The sequence below is a fragment of the Lithobates pipiens genome, unplaced genomic scaffold, assembly GCF_037356315.1.
Source record: "Lithobates pipiens isolate NorthernLeopardFrog02 unplaced genomic scaffold, aLitPip1_a1.2 Scaffold_25, whole genome shotgun sequence".
NCBI classification, from domain to species: Eukaryota; Metazoa; Chordata; class Amphibia; order Anura; family Ranidae; genus Lithobates; species Lithobates pipiens.
The window spans coordinates 202,094,139-202,110,900 of NW_027507787.1; the positions used below are offsets into that span (position 1 = coordinate 202,094,139).

The following is a 16,762-nucleotide window of genomic DNA, read 5'->3' on the forward strand; positions in this document are numbered from 1 at the left end:
CTAGGAAGCTGCGGGAGGGGGCGACCCCTCCCGCCACTTCTAAAAGTGATCCAGTGTCTAATCCACCGCTTGGACCACTTTTATTGGTTAGGGAATTGCCAGCTGGAAAAAAATGATACTGGGGTTATAGCATATTGTTGTGCAGCCAGAACCCTGGTATTCCACTGCCAAGCAAAGATGTTGTTTGTCTATGGCCTGGTCGCAAGTGGTTAATGAATAATTCTGCTGGGCCCTCCTTTGCTAACATGTAAAGCCCAACTTAACTTTTAGTTTAAATAATCTAAATACAGTACATTCCGGGTGCATCAAAGTAAAAGAGGCATTAAAAGTCTTGAAAATTAAAAGAGTGTAGAAAAACCTGTCCCCCTGCCAGCATGCTGTAATGAAGACCCCTTACGCTCTGTTTTGAAGCAGTGGCCTCTGCAGAGGTCCAACAACCATACTGAGTCACAGCTATAGCTCTACAGTAAACCTCATGCTTCCTACTGATTGGAGGGTTCTAGCTCTGACTCAGCGGGGGGGGGGGGGGGGGTGTTAAACATCTGCAGAGAGACAACTGCTTTCACACAGAGAGCAAGAGTACTTCTCTATAGCATGCCACCAGGGGTTGTTTACTAAAAAAAAAAAAAAAGTTATACTTTTAGAAACTTTGGGGTGCCCTATCGAGCGGCGCGGATGTTCTCCCCCGCTGGCTCATTCTATTGTATTTGTCTGCCATTTCTTTTCAATAAATTCTGTTGAAAAATAAAAAGAGAAACTTTGGGTACAAAGCTGAAGATTGGGTTTGGCAATTTTTGCACAGTTATACGGACTCAATCACCGCGGCATACCCTCGTCTCACGGGGCGGCTGAATGGAGAGATGCCGTTGTAAACAGCATCTCACTATTCTGCCTAGCAACTAGTGACGCTGATCTCTGCTCAATGTGATTGGAACAGAGATCAGTGTTCACTAAATGAAAGCCCAGCCCCCAACAGTTAGGAACACACCCCTAGGAACATTTAACCCCTACACTGCCACCCCTGGTTAACCCCTTCACTGCCAGTGTCATTTACACAGGAATCACTGCATTTATATAGCAGTGATTGCTGTATAAATGACAATGGTCCCAAAAATGTGTCAAAAATGTCTGATGTGTCCGCCATAATGTCGCAGTCACAATAAAAATCGCTGATCGCCGCCATTACTAGTAAAAAAAAAAATATTAATAAATTATTAATAAAAATGCCATAAAACTATCCATGTAAACGCTATAACTTTTGCGCAAACCAATCAATAATCGCTTATTGCGATTTTTTTTACCAAGTAGAAGAATACGTATCGGCCTAAAGTGAGGGAGAAAAATATTTTTTTTCGATATTTTTGGGGTATATTTATTATAACAAAAAGTAAAAAATAATGTTTTTTTTTTTTAAATTGACGCTCTATTTTTGTTTATAGCACAAAAAATAAAAACCGCAGGGGTGATCAAATACCACCAAAAGAAAGCTCTATTTGTGGGAAAAAAAGGACGTCAATTTTGTTTGGGAGCCACGTCGCATGACCGCGCAATTGTCAGTTAAAGCGACACAGTGCCGAATCGCAAAAAGTGGTCTGGTCTTTGACCAGCAAAATGGTCCGGGGCTGAAGTGGTTAAAAAGCATCCAAGAACCACCTTAATTTTGCCTTCCCTATTGACTCTGATGCATTTAGTAGAAAGGTTGCTGAAGTGTCAAAACATTTCCTAAAAAGCTCCAACTGACCTATCAACAGCTGAATATCCCAAGTTTCTGCAGGAGAAACTGGGCTGTTGTTACGTACCTGGGATATGAGCCTGACGTGCAGAGGAAGGCCTCTCGTACAACTCCGGCTCGCGGACCACTGGTAGTGATACAGCAGCCACAGGAGCACGGTGGGGTATGAGTGTCTGTAAACAGTTCAATAGTCCCTGTAGTAGCGGTGATCAGCTGGCAGGTAGTGGATGAGATCACACGATGCTTGACTGGTGGCAGGCTGGGATGAACCACAGAGCACTACCAGATGCAGGCTTGCAGGGCTGGGAGCTGAAGCAGGCTGGGTGAGCGAGATGCAGGGTCAGACAGGCCGGGTCGGTAATAATCAGGCAGATCAGGCATAGACGGTAGGCAGAAGAGAGGTCAGGTCACAAGCCGAGTAGTACCGGAAGATCAGCTGACAGAATCAGCAGGCAGGATCAGATTCAAAGGGAAGCCGGGATCAGAACAGGCAGCAGGCAATCACAGGTAACGACAGGCTGAATCAGATTCAGAGGTCACACAGGATACAACACAGAAGCTGCAGACCAAACAGCAATGAACCTCTGTAGGAGCCCTGTTTAAAATACCCCGCCTGACTTCAGTATTAGTGACAGGTGTGTGTCTTAAAGTGCTAGTACCCATGCGTGCACACCGGGATCTTACATGGAAAGCCTGTCTTCCCTGACAGCTGTATTCAATTTGGACTTAAAGAAGTTGTAAGGCTAAAAAAAGATCCTGTTCCCTTATAACAGACTAAACAGCACAGTGCTTGGCTTGGGGTTGTCTAATCTATACCTTTCTATGCTGTAAAAAACCTGGTTGATCTTGCTTGTTTCTGTTCCCTTAGTGTGCTGACCACAGTAACAATGGCTGATTCACAAATACTGTGGTCAGGTTACGTGCCTCCCTCCCCCTCCCTCCCTGCCTGTCAGCTGTGTGTGTATGAGCCAACCCCCCCCCCCCCCCCCCCCCGCCGCTATTAGTAGCTGGGTAAAGTTAAATAAATATAACTGCTAGCCCCTTTATTCTACTAAGCCATAATACACTGTGCACATTTGTATAAAATTGTGCCTGTAAATACCAAATTTCAGTTACTTTCTGGCCGTTCACATGACTTCTGGCTACAGCGGCGAGGGGCTGAGCGGACAGCACAGCAGTCACGTGACCTCCCGGCTGATGTCAAAGGGGGATCTCAGACCCTCACGCTTAAGCCCTTAGATTGGTTGAGGAGAGCGGCCGTATCTCACTTGACTGGCCAGAAAGGAACTGAAATAAGGTATTTACGGGCACAATTTTATACAAACATGTATAAGTATGGCTTAGTAGAACAGAGGGGATGACAGTAATCTTTCTTTAAGTTTACAACCACTTTAAACACCTGAAAACATTTGATAATTCAGCCAAAAATGGTGTATGTTTCAATTTACAAGCATTTTTTTTTTGCATACTCATTTTGTGTTAAATAAGTATATCTGTGCTAAAAGTTTAGCAAACCAGGTTTAATTAAAAAAAAATATTGTAAAACCCAAAATAAGAGTTTGAAACCATTGCACCCTTCAGTCTAGCCAAATATCTTGCATGCTCATAATGGTGTCTGTCTGCAGGGGACTTCTACCGTCTCTAAACAGATATTTGGGGTTTATCAATTCCAAAATAGCAAACTTTCACCTATGTACCTAAAATTGTTCATCCCTGCTCCTCATCCAATGTAGGATCTGTAATGCTCTGTTTTTTGAGTTAGGCATAGATACCAACTGTCCCAAATTTGCCGGGACAGTCCCACATCTTGGACCTCACAAGAATACTATGTCATGGGCATGCCCCAGGATCACAATGGCACCCTTATTTGAGTTGCTACACACATGCAGTAAAATAATAAGGCATTTATTACAGTGATTGGGGGCCACATGTGGGCGTTTCCTACATATCTAGAGGCAGGGCTTAGGTGGGGCCAACTGGTTATAGGTAGGGTTAACTGTGTCCTGAGGATCAGGACTGAAATGTTGGTAAGCATGGATTACACTGTGTCAGGTGACCAAATACAATGCAACCTTCTTCCTTTCTGCAGGTTACAGGTACAAAATTTCAGTGTCTCTGGTCGGGAAGAAAAAGATTTCTGGAAAAATATACATATCGCTGTTCAGTGATCACATTTCCACCCCAGAATATGAAGTTGTACAGTAAGTATTACTTAAAAAAAATTAAATATTCTAATAATCTATGCCAGGATGTGGTCATCCAGTGTGGGCCAGAGGCAAAATGAAAGCCAGGATAGGCATGTGACGTGGAGGGTGTAGCTCTCCATGTGGGGCCCCCAATGCATTGGAAAAACCCATTGGAAAACTGTTTGCCGGTACTTCCTATGAACTTAAAGTGGTTGTTAACCACAATAGTTATTTCTGATAATTCAATTTAAGCTTACTTGAGAAATCTCCTTTCATGTTGGGAGTACTGCCCATTACTGGCCGTCTCTTTCCACAACTTCCTAGATTCCTTGTATTCTTTGCAGCTTTTCTAAGGATTACATATCCCATGGTACCTTGCTGTCTGCAAGTTGTTGTCCTCCTCTCAGCACCTCTGCAGTTCATATACGGGCTCTGTGAAATTTGTGACACAGCAGTGCCTACTCACAGGGCATAGTGACTACATACACTATATTACTAAAAGTATTGGGACCCCTCCATTTACATGCACATGAACTTTAATGACATCTTAGTCCATAGAATTCAATACTGAGTTGGCCCACCATTTGTAGCTATAACAGCTTCAACTCTTCTGGGAAGGCCGTCCACAAGATTTAGATGGGAATGTTTGCCCATTCTTCCAGAAGCACATTTGTGAGGTCAGACACTGATGTCGCAGTCTTTGCTCTAATTCATCCCAAAGGTGTTCTGTCAGGTTGAGGTCAGGACTCTGTGCAGGCCAGTCAAGTTCCTCCACCCCAAACTCGCTCATCCATGTCTTTATGGACCTTGCTATGTGCATTGGTGCACAGTCACTGGTGCATTGGTGGAACAGGAAGAGGCCATCCCAAACTGTTCCCATAAAGTTGGGAGCATGAAATGCTGCCTTGTACACACGGTCGGACTTTCCGACAGAAAAGGAGTTGTCAGAAAATCCGATTGTGTGTGGGCTCTATCAGACTTTTTCCATCGGAAATCCCAACGGAAAAAGTTTGAGAGCTGGATCTAAAATTTTCCGCCAACAAAATCCGATCAGACTTTTTCCTATTGTTTGTAGAGAATTCTGACTGACAAAGTGTCACGCATGCTCAGATTAAATTACGAGACTAAAGCTATTGGCTACTAGCCTCTATGTTAGGGGTCTCAAACTGGTGGCCCTCCAGCTGTTGCAAAACTACAAGTCCCATGAGGCATTACAAGGCTGACAGTTACAAGCATGACTCCCACGGGCAGAGGCATGATGGGACGTGTAGTTTCACAACAGCTGGAGGGCCGCCAGTTTGAGACCGCTGCTTTACGTAGTCCAGTCGTACGCAACGAATGTCACCTCATTCCGAACGATCAGATTTTCCAACAACTATGTCCGACCGTGTGTATGCAACACAAGTTACGGACAAAATCCGTCTGAAAAAATCCGACGGATTTTGTGGTCGGAATGTCCGACCATGTGTACAAGGCATTAGAGTTTCCTTCACTGGAACTAAAGGGCCAAGCCCAACCCCTGAAGGATAACCCCACACCATAATCCCCCTTCCCCAACCAAATTATTTGGATCAGTGCACAAAGCAAGATCCGGTCCATAAAGACATGGATGAGCGAGTTTGGGGTGGAGGAACCTGACTGGCCTGCACAGAGTCCTGGTCTCAACCCGACAGAACATCTTTGGGATGAATTCAAGCGGAGACTGAGAGCCAGGCCTTCACATCCACATCAGTGCCTGACCTCATCTGGAAGAATGGTCAAACATTCCCATAGACACACTCCTAAACCTTGTGGACAGCCTTTCTCAGAAGAGTTGAAGCTGTTATACCTGCAAAGGGTGGATCAAATCAATATTGAACCCTACGGACGAAGATTAGGATGCCAATTCTTTTGGCAATATAGTGTATCACAGAATTCCAGAAAGAAAATATGTGGGGATCTTCACAAAGTAAGTTTACAAACTTCAAGATGGTTCAGATGAATAAGAGAATAAGAGAATGCTAGAAATAAATGGAATACAATGTGGAAATTAATATATGATTTTCCATTTTGACCATAGATATAATATAGGGATAAGGCCAGCAATAATTCAGAGGTTTCTTTATCTCAACTCCACATGGCCTAGGTCGAGGGCATTACTTCAGCTTTTTCACAGCTTCCTCCCCACAGCTTATTGTTAGAAAAAGGGAGGGCAGCGTGCACACTGTTGTGTACATTATGTAAAGGCCACAGATCACTGCCACTGAATAGTAGTCCAAGTAGATCTAGCGATACACCACGCTGGCTATGCTTAAGTGGTGCAGACAGGGCCACCTATTGCTCCATGAACTGTCTATGATTTAAGCCATGGGTAGCCCTGTCGGCACCAATTTGCCCTACATCCTTCAATCTGAAAAGTCAGGTAGAAAATTGTTGGCGTATTCTAATTCTAATACAATACCAGCAGTGGGAGATTCATCTATCCCTGCTATTTTGGGTGGATGGGGTAATCAATAGAAATCAATGTGTATGGCTAGCCTAACTGGCAAGATTAACAGGTAGTATCTTTAAAAGGAATGTTTCATTATAAAACAAAGGGCACCAACGGAAATGATGGAGACTAAGATCCAAAAGGTCTGAAGAGGAGGTCCTTAGATCGACAGCGGTTAGTTTAGTAAAGTGAAGCCATTTATAAACAGTAAAGAGAGCGCTTATTTTTGGAGATTAAACAGCATATGCGTGGTGCTTTTTTTTTCACTTGACACTGTTTCTCATGAAAACTGAGCTGGGAAAGGCCATGATAGGGAGAAGAATGTTTCTGGAGGGGGACCACTGGCCTTCACATATCTACCAACGTGGTATGGTTCTGGATCTCAAGACACTGTTGTTAACACTGCCCATCGTCGCATTTTGTCCACCCACTTCCTGGGTGGGTGCACCCAAATCACACCCATTTCACAGGTTGGCCTCACCCAGACCTGGCTGCTAGATATATGGGGACCACGCTCTAGTGGACAGAGGGCCAAGATACAGGACTTTGCCAGCGTTTCCAGAACTCTCGGCATGTTTTCCTTTGATGCAGCTTGATAAACTGTTTGGAGCTGGGCTATTCTGGGTGTCCTGCATCACCTACCAAATGTAGCACAAAGATAATATAAAAAGTCAGATCTCTGATGACCGTTAAAAAAGTAACACACTTTTTAGAGAAAATATTACATTTTCAAAAAGTTTTACATTTTGCATACTAAAAAAAAAACTAAAATGTTACCCATCATCAGCTTTATTTATTCACAGCAGTGTTAGCAAATCATTTCCAACATCACAGCTAGCTGCTACTTCAATTACATTCCCCATGATTCTGTTCAGCATTGGTTAGCCTATGGATGGTGCATAAATGTGTCCAGAATTTTATTGACAACTAAGAGGTTGGTAATCAATGCTAGTTCTCCTTTTTAGCAACGCCCAACACTCTGGATAGGCTGTAGTTGCAGCTTGAACACCATGATATGTTAGTTGACAACACCTTGATTTGGATAAAGGGAGGAACCATTGTATCCCTTTTATAGAAAGGAAAGCATTAAAGTGGGGTGCCCCTTAAAAAAATTAAAATAAAAGTCAGCAGCTACAAATACTGCAGCTGCTGACTATAATCAGACACTTACCTGACGCAGGGTCCAGCGATGCGGGGGAACAAAGCCCTGCTCGTTCCCCGCTCCGCTCGGCAGCGCCGCCATTCTTACTGTGGGCACCCGGTTGTGGCTTCACAGCCGGGCACCCACTGCGCATGAACGAGCGGCGCCGCACAGTCATCTGGGACTTTTCACGTGTCCCAGATGACTGACTGTCGAGGGGAAGTGACGTCAGGTGCTTGGGCACTGAAGGAGGCAGACTACGAGGGACCCCCTAGCAACAGGCATTTAGAGGTGAGTTACATTTTTTTTTTCAAAAAAAAAATTTTCCAAAATTTTTTTTTCCACATTTTTTTTTCTTTTTTTAGGAATTGTAATAATTTTTTTTTTGGGGGGGGGGGGACACCACTTCAACTCTTCTCCTGATTTAGGCTACATTTTAAACCAGCCTTTCCCAGCCCTTTTACTCCACAGGAATCCTTAAAATATTTTTCTGGTTTAAGGAAATCCTTGCTAAAAACAATTCATTTTCAAACCCAGTTACATTGGTGGTTGGTGGGAAGAATGCCCCTTACATTAGTGGCCAGTTGTATAAATGTCTCCCTTAAATTGATTGTCAGTGGGAAGAATACAACTTACACTGGTGATCAGTGGGAAGAATGCTCCTTACTTTGGGGGGTCAGTGAGAAGAATGCCCCTTACATTGGAGGTCAGTGGGAAAGAATGCTCCTTACATTGGAGGTCAGTGGGAAAGAATGCTCCTTACATTGATGATCAGTGGGAAGAATGCCTCCCTTTCAGTGGTGGTCAGTAGTATGTCACCCTTCCAGACAGCCAAAAAGATCATTGGCATCATTTTCCAAGTAGTATTGGCCCTGGAGCTATGCAGGCACCATCCAAAGGTGGAACAATCAACCACAGCTCAAGGAACTTTTGGAGAAACTCTAGGCTTACGCAAAACCCTGGTGGAGATTGGAAAATGGCTGTTTTAGAAAAACTCATTATACGTTAGTGTGATGGTCAGTGGGAGTAATGGTCCTTACACTCGTGGTCATTGGGAATAATTTTCTCCTTAAAGATAGATAAAAAGATCAATGTTGTCAGTGGGAACTTATCTGAGAGGCAGAAATTGCCCAACGCTGAAGGAACCCCTAGCAACATCTGGAGTAACCCTAGGGTTCCACAGAACCCTGGTTGAGAATCACTGACCTAAAGTAATTTGTGCTGATAAACAGTGAAAATCTACAAGGAGCCTGGTCTAAACTCTGAACTTCCATAAATGCTTCATCTCATTTGTCGACAGTAAATATCTTGGCTTTCAACAGTGGAGACTGAGCTGTGTCAGTTTCCCATGTAAACGCCTAAACTGATGCATTAACCACACAATGCATATGTCACCATTTGAGGAATAGGGCTGAATATGATCCTCCTTTGTAATTGTATTTTTCATCTGTAGGGGAACACTTCTGCCCGGGAACAGGTATTCTGGGTTTATCAATGCTGATGTAAAGTTGGATGAAGTTAACTGCGTGGACTTTCGCTGGACTCCTCCCCTTCTGCAATCAAATATCTTTCAAATCCAGTTGGGTGCAGAGCAAGTGGACGTTCAATCGGGAGAAGATGGAGAAGTGTAAGTTCGTGTTCTGCTCTCTGGGTCACAATCATAACTCCCAACATTTTGAGATGGAAACGAGGGACACCTACTTGCAAATGTATGTAGGCATAGGGCACACCCCCCTGACACACACCCTTAAGGGAGCATTACCCCAAAAATGGGTTAATTGAAGGCACAAGGACTTTTTTTTGCCACTCTTATTCCTTTATATTGGCTTTTAATATTGGCTTTTGATGCAGCAATTTAGATGAAAAGTTTAGCACTGGGAAAAACCTTTTAAAAGATAAAAAGTGCATTTTTTTATACAACTATATAGATCAGATGAAAATGAGGGACAAACGAGGGGCAAAGAGGGACAGAGGGACATTGCTCCAAATCAGGGACAGTCCCTCAAAATCAGGTACAGTTGGGAGCTATGGTCACAATGCATGTGCTTCCACTGTGGAGGCTCTCAACATTTTGAGTTAGGACTACAGAAAATACCAGGGTTCCTTGACGGGGCTCTGTAGCTTACACATGTATTTGCAAATGTGTGCAAACTAAACCCCTGTTTTTAATACATACTGTTAGCCCTTGTACTCACGGTCGGAGATTCCGATGGAATGTGTCCTATCGGACCGTTTTGTCGGATATTCCGACTGTGTGTGGTCTGCATCGGACCATTGGAATATCCGACGGACCAAGTTTTCCAACTTGCCTTTAAAATTTTCCGACAAAATGCTCCGATCGGACATACTCCGATCATGTGTAGCCTACTCCGACGGACAAAGTGCCACGCATGCTCAGATCAAATTCCTGGACCAAAGCTATTGGCTACTAGCCTGAACGTAGTCCCGTCCTAACAAAATAACGTCATCACAATCGGATTTTCCGACAACTTTGTCCGACCATGTGTATGCAACATCACTTCCGGACCTCTTCCAGAATTAATCCGTCGGAATTACTCAGACGGATTTGGTTGTCGGAATCTCTGACCGTGTGTACAAGGGCTTAGACAGGATAATTTGGTTGTTTGCCGGATGGTTGGTAAGTTGAGCAGGGAATTTTATTTGGTTTTGTTTTGCACTTAAAAACAAAACCTCATGCATCTTTGCATCTACAGTCATAATGGAGAAATGAATCTCGAAAGGTACCAAATCACAGCTTTTTCTATTATTTTATATAGCAGCAGAAATTAAGCAAGCTGCCAGCCTTCCAATGTGAACACACAATAGATCAGGGGTAGGCAGACTTTTGACAGGTGGAGATCTGCCTGGACAACATGGAAGAGATTGAAGATCACCGGGATTATTTTTAAAGAAATTAACAAGCAAGCTCCCAATAAAAAGTCAAGATGGCATGAAGAAAACTTAGAAAAATCTAATGAAACTAATACTGTTAAAATGTAGAGTTAGTCTACCTTAAAGTCTTTTTAAAGGATTTTTTTTTAAATAACACACATTCTACTTACCTCCTCTGTGCAGTAGTTTTGCACACAGCAGCCCCGATCCTCCTCTTCTAGGGTCCTCCGCCACTGCTCTGGGCCCCTCCCCCTTGCTGATTGCCCTCATAGCCACTTTCTTCCTAGAATGCTCGAAGGTAAAAAAAAAAAACTTTAGCTTTTAGAATCACTTTAAAATTCAGCTCCAGTGAGAAACTCAGCATTCACTTTCATTCACAATTTTTTTTATGTTTGGGGAGTAATTGATTACCCCACAAGTCTGCTGCCGGAGTCCATCATGAAATCAGAACATCTAGTACTGCAAGCTGGTTTGCTCAACTAGTTTCAGGCCTGGCTGGCCTCAATGTGGGCCTGGCTGTCTCCTCTAAGTCCTAGCCAGTGTAACTAGTATGTAGGGCAGTGGCCAGTAGTCAGTAGTGCAAAAAGGTCAGTAGGATGTGGAGCAGTGTACAGAGGTCAACAGGATGAAGAGTAGTGTACAGAGGTCAGCAGTATGAACAGCAGTGTATGGGGATCAGTAGGGCAGAAGACAGGGTTGAGCAGGTCAGGGGTTAGCAGAGGAGAGGATAGGGGGTCAGTGGGGCAGAGGACAGGTGTAAACAGGTGTTAGCAGAAGAGGGGGTCATTGGAGCGGACAGGGGTGAGCAGGTCAGGAGCTAGCAGGGAAGAAGACAGGGCATCATCAGGGCAAATGTCAGGATGTCAGCAGGGTAGAGGACAAGTCTCAGCAGAGCAGAGGGCAGGGTGTTAGCATAGGGTTTGTGAGGGCATGGAGGCTACAGTGCAGGGGGGGCAGGAGGGCACAGTACAGGGGAGCAGGAGGGCATAGTATTGGGGTGGGGGGCAGAGGGCATAGTACTGGCAGTCAGGAGGGCACAGTACTGGGGACAGGAGGGCATGATATTGTGGTTTCAACAGGGGACAGACATTGTTTTCTGATGCAGAGTGGTGCAGTCAAGCTGCTGTGTCAGATCTACCTGTTCTGGCGCTGAACCCTGCCGGCCTTTCTTTCTTGTCCATCGCACATGGTATCACCCATGAGCACATTGGATGGATCAGACAGGAAGGTTGGTGGGTTGACTATATTACACTAAGAGGAAAAGCTCAGGCGTGTGCCGAGAAGTGCCTGTAACTTGCCTAAGCTGTTCTGGAGGCTTTCTCCGCCCCGCACCCGCACATATGCAAGGGGCGTGTTGTGAGACAGAGAATGCCTCTGCAACCTAGGATGGGCTGAGCCTGTGCCTGCATCGCTCTTCAGATCTGGGTGATAGCACTCAAGGATCAACAATGTAGGGATGTGCTCACAATCTACCTGTCACCTGCCTGCAGTCAACGAGTAGATCGCGATTGATGGGCTGCTGACCACCAGAATAGATGTTGCTATGCTGTTAGAAACTAAAACCAAATTTCAAAGTCTTTGGTGTGATCTTTGAGGATGAATTATTTCACAGTACTGACAGCTACAATGGTCAAGGATACAGTGTTTTAAAGCTCTGTAATGGATTGTTAACCACTTCAATACAGGGCACTTAAACACCTTCCTGCCCAGACCAATTTTGAGCTTTCAGCGCTGTCGCACTTTGAATGACAATTGCGCGGTCATGCTACACTGTACCCAAATGAAATTTTTATCATTTTTTTCCCACAAATATAGCTTTCTTTTGGTGGTATTTGATCACCTCTGTGGTTTTTATTTTTTGTGCTACAAATAAAAAAATACCGAAAATTTTGAAAAAAAAAAATGTTTTTTTTTGTTTCAGTTTCAAAACTTTGTAAATAAGTACGTTTTCTCCTTCACGGATGGGCACTGATGGGGCTACACTGATGGGCACTGATAAGGCGGCACTGATGGGCACCAATGAAGTGGCACTGATGAGGTGGCATTGATGGACACTGATAGGCGGCACTGATAGGCGGCACTGATAGGCGACACTGATAGGCGACACGGATAGGTGACACGGATGCGCGACACGGATGGACACTGATAGGTGGCACAAATTGGCACTGATAGCTGGCACGGATTGGCATGGATGGGCGGCACAGATGGGCATGGGTAGGCGGCACAGATGGGCATGGGTAGGCGGCACAGATGGGCATGGGTGGGCACTGATAGGCGGCACAGGTGGGCACTGATAGGTGGCACAGGTGGGCACTCATTAGCGGCACAGGTGGGCACTCATTAGCAGCACAGGTGGGCACTCATTAGCAACACAGGTGTTATACTGTACTAATGGATGCCAATCAGTGCCAAACAATAATGCATGCCAATCAGAGATGCCCATTGTGGGCACTGATTGCCATCCATTATGGGCACTGATTGCCATCCATTGTGCCTGACTGGCATCCCTGGTGGTCTAGGGAGGATTACCTCTGCTGGGCATCCCTGGTGGTCTGGTGGCGTCCCTGGTGGTCCAGTGTGGGCATCCTCGGGGGGGCTGTGCTGATAATCGATCAGCACAGACCCCCCCTGTCAGAGGAGCAGCCGATCGGCTCTCCTCTACTCGCGTCTGACAGACGCGAGTGAGGAAAAGCCGATCACCGGCTCTTCCCATTTACACTGTGATCAGCCGTGATTGGACACGGCTGATCACGTGGTAAAGAGTCTCCGTCAGAGACTCTTTACCGAGATCGTAGTTGCCGGGTGTCAGACTGACACCCCGCAACAACGATCGCCGCGATGCGCGCCCCCGGGGGCGCGCAGCGGCTCATAATCCTGATCACATCATATGACGTCCGGTTAGGATTATGAAACCACTTTGCCGCCGTCTATTTGTAATAGGGCGGGCGGCAAGTGGTTAAGAATATGCAAATAGTTTGTTCATGCTTAATCTGTATATAATTTGACTACCCTGGTTCCCCCTTTCACCTCTTGTCAATATGGTAATGCAATTTCAATGAAACCTTTCCATTTTCATTACATACCGTACTTTATTTTAGACCCATTGACATCATCACTGGGTCTCAATGCTTCTCTTTGCAATGCAGGCAGTCAGCAGTGTGCTGTATATAGCTGCCTGTAAACATTGCAGCACTGTACCTCAGCACTCCTCTCAAGAGTCCTCAGTCCTGATCTAAACTGTGGATTGGCTCTTGGGAGGAGTGGGTATTCCTAGGCAGGCAGGCTGCATTTGCATGGAACCGCCCTAGATATAGCCCACATATAATGACAGACCTCCATGATTGAAAGAGGTTAAATCTGTCTTGCTGTAGCTTCTAATGTACAGTGTGAGAAGCCAACAGTGTGCAGTGAAATCAGAGTAAATAATTTCAGCACAGTATAGGAGCCGGTACAACTCTGTAAGACTGAAGGCAAAGCCGGAGTGATGTCTGTAGTCTTTGCAAGGGTGCACTTTAACCACTTCCCGATCGGCGCACACACATATACGTCGGCAGAATGGCACAGACAGGCAAATGGGCGTACAGGTATGTCCCCGTTAAATTTGCCGCTGTGCCATCGCGTGCGCGCCGCCGGTCGGGACCTCCGTCAGTCCGTCCTCCGCGGGGATATCCGCGATCGTGTCACAGGGAGGAAGAACAGGGAGATGCTAAAGTAAACAAGCATCTCCCCGTTCTGCCTAGCAACAGTGACACTGATCTCTGCTCCCTGTGATTGGAGCAGAGAACAGTGATGTGCACAACACAGCCACGCCCCCCACAGTTAGTAACACGCCCCTAGGACACACTTAACCTCTACACTGCCACCTAGTGGTTAACCCCTTCACTGCCAGTGTCATTTACACAGGAATCAGTGCATTTGTATAGCACTGATTGCTATATAAATGACAGTGGTCCCAAAAATGTGTCAAAAATGTCCAATGTGTCTGCCATAATGTCGCAATCACAATAAAAATCGCTGATCGCTGCCATTACTCGTAAAAAAAAAAATTATTAATAAAAATGCCATAAAACTATCCCCTATTTTGTAAACGCTATAACTTTTGTGCAAACCAATCAATAATCGCTTATTGCGATTTTTTTTACCAAAAATATGTAAAAGAATACATATCGGCTGAAACTGAGGAAAAAAAATTTTTTTATACATTTTTGGGGGATATTTATTATAGCAAAATGTAAACAAAATTGACGCTTTTTTTGTTTATAGCGCAAAAAATAAAAACCGCAGGGGTGATCAAATACCACCAAAAGAAAGCTCTATTTGTGGGGAAAAAGGTACGTCAACTTTGTTTGGGAGCGACGTCACACGACAGCGCAATTTTCAGTTAAAATGACGCAGTGCCGAATCGCAAAAAGTGGTCTGGTCTGAAAGTGGTTAAGCACACTATTGTATTCAGGAGTCCTCATAGTGCAACATGTTTCGTAGAAAGTTGTATAGATGTTTTCACTAATAGATTCTTTTCCTTTTCACAGATCGTCATTTTGCTCTTTTGGGACAGTCAGAGACAATATGATACTTACACTTGGCCTGTGCACAGTTCGCACCCATAGCCACTATGATCCCAAATCCAGTTACAGAGAGGATCGGTCGTGATCAGATTATTGGGGCCTTTGTCATTTTTGTCATACAATGACAATAGGAGTTTAACCATTATGACAGTTACAAGAATTAAACCCCAAAATCATAACCTTGAGCTGAAACACAGGCATTAACATAAGTAGACAAAATTATTATTACAGCTGCCTGGATGCACATTTTTCCTTCTCACATATGTCATTGCTACAATTTAATAAAGGATCCAGTAAAAACAGAACGAGTACTGTATACGATACATACATTTTATGAGGCTAATGGGACCTGGGGTGCTAATATTGTTTACAAATAATAGCATAGACTTCCAAGATCTTCCAATTTTGGGGAGGAGTAAGTCAAAGGCAATGACACTTGGGGGTTCCAGAACAATAACACATGGGACTTGGAGGGTGTCCAAGAACAATGACACACTGACTCGTGAATTTCCCAGAACAACTTCACATTGACAATTGGAAGTTCTAGAACACTAATACTTGAAGATCCCAGACAAGGACACACTGAAACTTGGGAATCCCAGAACAATAACACTTGGGACTTGGGGGTCCCATATCAATAACACAGTGATAAATGGGGGTACAAGAACAATGCTATACTGATACTTGGGTATCACAGAATACAGACACATTGAAACTTTGGGGATCCAGAACAATCACACACTGACACTTGGGGATCCCCAGACAATAACATTTGGGACTTGGAGGTCCCAGAAAAAAAGGAACACTGACACTTGGGGGTCTGAGAACAATGATGCACTGACACTTGGGTATCCCAGAACAATAACCCTTGGCACTTGGGGTTTCCAAACATGTACACACTCACACTTGGGGGTCCCAGGACAACAACACACTGGGTCAAAAAACAATGACACACTGACGCTTGGTGATCCCAGAACAATAACACATGGAGATCCCAGAATAAGGACACGCTGACACTTGGAGGTCCTGGAGCAATAACTGTTTGGACTTGGGGGTCCCAGAACAATGAAACATCAATACTTGGGGGTCTGAGAATAAGGACACACTAACACTTGGAGATCACAGTACAATAACACTTGGGGTTTCCAGATAGGCACACTGACATTTGGGGGTCTCAGAACAGAAACTCTTGGGACTTGGGGTTACCCAAGGAAGGTTACACTGACACTTGGAGGTCCTAGAACAATGGCACACTAATACTTGGAGGGGTCCAAGAACAATGACACACTGGCCCCTTTCACACTGAGGTGCTTGTAAACTTACACATAAAACACTGAGCATTTTTGAAGAGCCTTTCAGGCACTTTTGAAGTGCTTACCATTCCTTTCAATGGAGAGGGGTGTTTTTTTCACCACCCTGCCAGTGTGAAAGCATTCATTGATTTTAATGAATATTGGTTTTCATGAGCTTTTCAGGTGCTTTTTTTTTAGCATGAAAGTGACTGAAAAGCGCCTCAGTGTGAAAGAGGTCACTGAGGTTAATTTACTAAAGCCAAACATACTGTGCAGTTTAAGTGCCCTTACTCTAGATCTGAAATGAGGAGAAGCTCTGCTGATTTCTATCATCAAAATAATGTACAAGCACAAATGCTGTTTTTTCTTTTCCTTGCGTGTGATTGGGTATTCTGTGCAAAGTAAAGCTTTAACTCATTTAATAAGCTCTGGAGCAACTGCACTTTTCAAAGTGCACAGTCTATTTGCCTTTAGTAAATCAATC

General features: G+C 44.5%; 1 protein-coding gene across 1 annotated transcript in view; it reads left to right on the forward strand.

Moving 5' to 3' along the window:
* Nucleotides 1-15,291, forward strand: part of LOC143930820 (pancreatic lipase-related protein 2-like) — a 70,083-nt gene extending 54,792 nt beyond the window's left edge. Inside the window, exons 11-13 of the mRNA XM_077455432.1 lie at nucleotides 3,822-3,933; nucleotides 8,983-9,156; nucleotides 14,951-15,291. Of these exons, the coding sequence (XP_077311558.1) occupies nucleotides 3,822-3,933; nucleotides 8,983-9,156; nucleotides 14,951-15,071 (407 nt within the window). The 3' untranslated portion in view covers nucleotides 15,072-15,291. The remainder of the gene's footprint in view (nucleotides 1-3,821; nucleotides 3,934-8,982; nucleotides 9,157-14,950) is intronic.
* The last annotated feature ends 1,471 nt before the right edge of the window (nucleotides 15,292-16,762 follow it).